The sequence below is a fragment of the Eimeria necatrix genome, genomic scaffold (genome assembly GCF_000499385.1).
Source record: "Eimeria necatrix Houghton genomic scaffold, Enh_scaff1720, whole genome shotgun sequence".
NCBI classification, from domain to species: Eukaryota; Apicomplexa; class Conoidasida; order Eucoccidiorida; family Eimeriidae; genus Eimeria; species Eimeria necatrix.
In genome coordinates this window covers 1,968-4,232 of record NW_013655035.1, presented here as the reverse complement: position 1 = coordinate 4,232, position 2,265 = coordinate 1,968, and the positions used below count along the sequence as shown (strand labels likewise).

Below are 2,265 nucleotides of genomic sequence, written 5' to 3'. Positions count from 1 at the left end.
GACTCGGGCACTGATCCTCGGCGAAGGTCAGCTTTCAGTTCTATTATTCTGGGTTCTTGCACCTCAATAATATGAACTCAACTGTATGAAGATTTTCAAGGTATTTCTTAGTAGTCGTCTATTGTCAGGTACCTTTGACCGACTGAGCCGAGCGTCCGCCGAGTCGGGCTCGCCAAGGGACGTACGTAGTAACAGTGAAGACCGCTGTTCACTACATTTGGGGGCTGTTCCGGGAATTTATCAAAACAATCGGGGTAACATTTCGAGCTTGCCGACAAGGGAAGACCCTGCCTTCCTTTTAGCCGAAAGGACCAACACACTTAAATGGGACAGGAGGGGGACATGCATCTACGCAGCGGGAAAGTGGTACTGCCTCCGCTTGAACCGATCGCCGAAATGCAGAATTTAGAAGAGTCGAACGACGATTCCGTGGATTACCCAATGGAAACGCCACGGACAGAACCCGATCGCGGCGTCAACCCGCCCACCGCGGGGGTGTCTCGATCGGCACCGAGAGTCTGGGACCGCGACGTTCGAGGGCGCAAGGGAACCGTAGATGATCACGACTGGGCGGATCCGGTTCTGCCCGAGTTCTTTCGGGAATTGGCCTCCCAGATGGCACGGGGGGTAGTACAGGCGTGCCAGAGGAACATCGGATACGAGGACGGCAAGAACATGAGGGACTTCCTTGATTTAGCGGAGCTAGATTTCATAGAAAGAGGGCTTGAAGAACGACTGTGGGGAGAAGAACTCAAAAGATATCTGAGGGGGGACGCCTTGAGATACTGGTTGTATCTGCGTCGCACTGGAGAATCTTTAACTGATTGGGAGCAACTGAGACAGCGATTCTGCGAGCATTTTTGTAGTATAACTCTGGAACGGATGAAAGCCATGCTAGCTAAGAATGTCTGGAGGGGCGACCACCGCTCATACTCGGCACGCTTCGCGGACATTGTGACTCAAGGGGTGTCGGTGGCTCCAGACCTGTTGGTGGGTTATTACCTGGCCAATCTGCCAAGTGAACTACTCCGAGAGGTGACCCAAGGGGGAACAAGGAAATTCGCAGACTGGCAGGCAGCCGCCGCAGCATTGGCTGCTACGGCGGCACCGTGGAAGGATATATGCGAAGACCACCAACGATTCCGACGAGACTTAGAGGATGCCTCACGCAGATGGGATAAAGGCGGGAGAGCACCAGACCAACTACGCGAACGAGAGACCAGGGACGACCGAAGGAATGACACTCCGGACTTACGCTGCTACGTGTGCAGCGGGAGGGGACATGTGAGCAGGGATTGTCCGCTCCGTAACGGAGCGGCGCGACGGATCGGGGAAATATGCTCCAGGTGTGGGGGCCGGGATCACTACGCAAGAGATTGTCCTACATCGGTTCGACCCAAAGCAGAGCCTATCCGGCCGCCCAGACAGCAGCCAACGCGGCCCGATGGTGACCAATCGGGGCCTTTAAACGGACGAGCCTAGCCGTTGAGGGAGACGAGCGGGCTAGGCGGACTAGGAGTGGGAACGGTGCGATGTGCGCGATAGCGACAGGGCCTAACTCCATTCCAGTCTCCCCGGATTGGGAGAAGAGGTTGCATATGGGGACTGAGCGGAAACGCACCGAAGGCCCGGATGTGGGGAAGAACTACGTCGCCTATCAAGGAATGGACTAGGCGTAGAATGGACCGCAGCGGCGAGCAGAACGACGCAGCTACAGGAGGGGACCGCCCGCAGGACGCGGACACGGAAGAACTACAATGGTGGCGCGAGCAGAAGGTGCAGGAAGATACCATGCCCCAGGGGACACTGTGTAGTGTGGGCGTGTGGCGGCACGATTCTCAGCTTCACCGGCCGTTGGTCACACTTCGAGATGACCTATGGCCGCGGAGCTCCTCGAAGTAATCGGGTCCCCGCCACCTTGCGAACGTCGACTCTTGTTGGAAGCTGCCTGAGGAACACGTATTCACCATAGCTAACGGTGCACAGTTGAGGATAGATCGAGTTGTGAAGGGGCTCACAATGTGGTGTGGGACGGCCCGCCTAGCTGGCGACTTCTTAGTCGGGCCGGTGCCGTATGACCTAGTGGTGGGGCTTGATTGGCTGACTACGCATAGGGTAGCCTGGTATTTTCAGTCTGATAAGCTACGTACGTATGTGGATGGCCAGTGGTGCGATCTACCAGTTGTTCGCGCCGCCGAGGCCACACAACGGAACGGCAGTACTCAAGGGACGCGTCAGCGAACCCCTGCAGAGCAGGCGTACGAG

General features: G+C 56.8%; 1 protein-coding gene across 1 annotated transcript; it reads left to right on the top strand.

The window, feature by feature from the left end:
- Positions 1-396: 396 nt before the first annotated feature.
- ENH_00021010 (hypothetical protein) lies at positions 397-1,902 on the top strand (the record flags this gene model as incomplete). Its single annotated transcript, XM_013584583.1, has 2 exons — positions 397-1,284; positions 1,552-1,902. The coding sequence occupies 2 exons, from the start codon at positions 397-399 to the stop codon at positions 1,900-1,902; spliced, it is 1,239 nt and encodes a 412-aa protein (XP_013440037.1).
- Between the last annotated feature and the right edge of the window lie 363 nt (positions 1,903-2,265).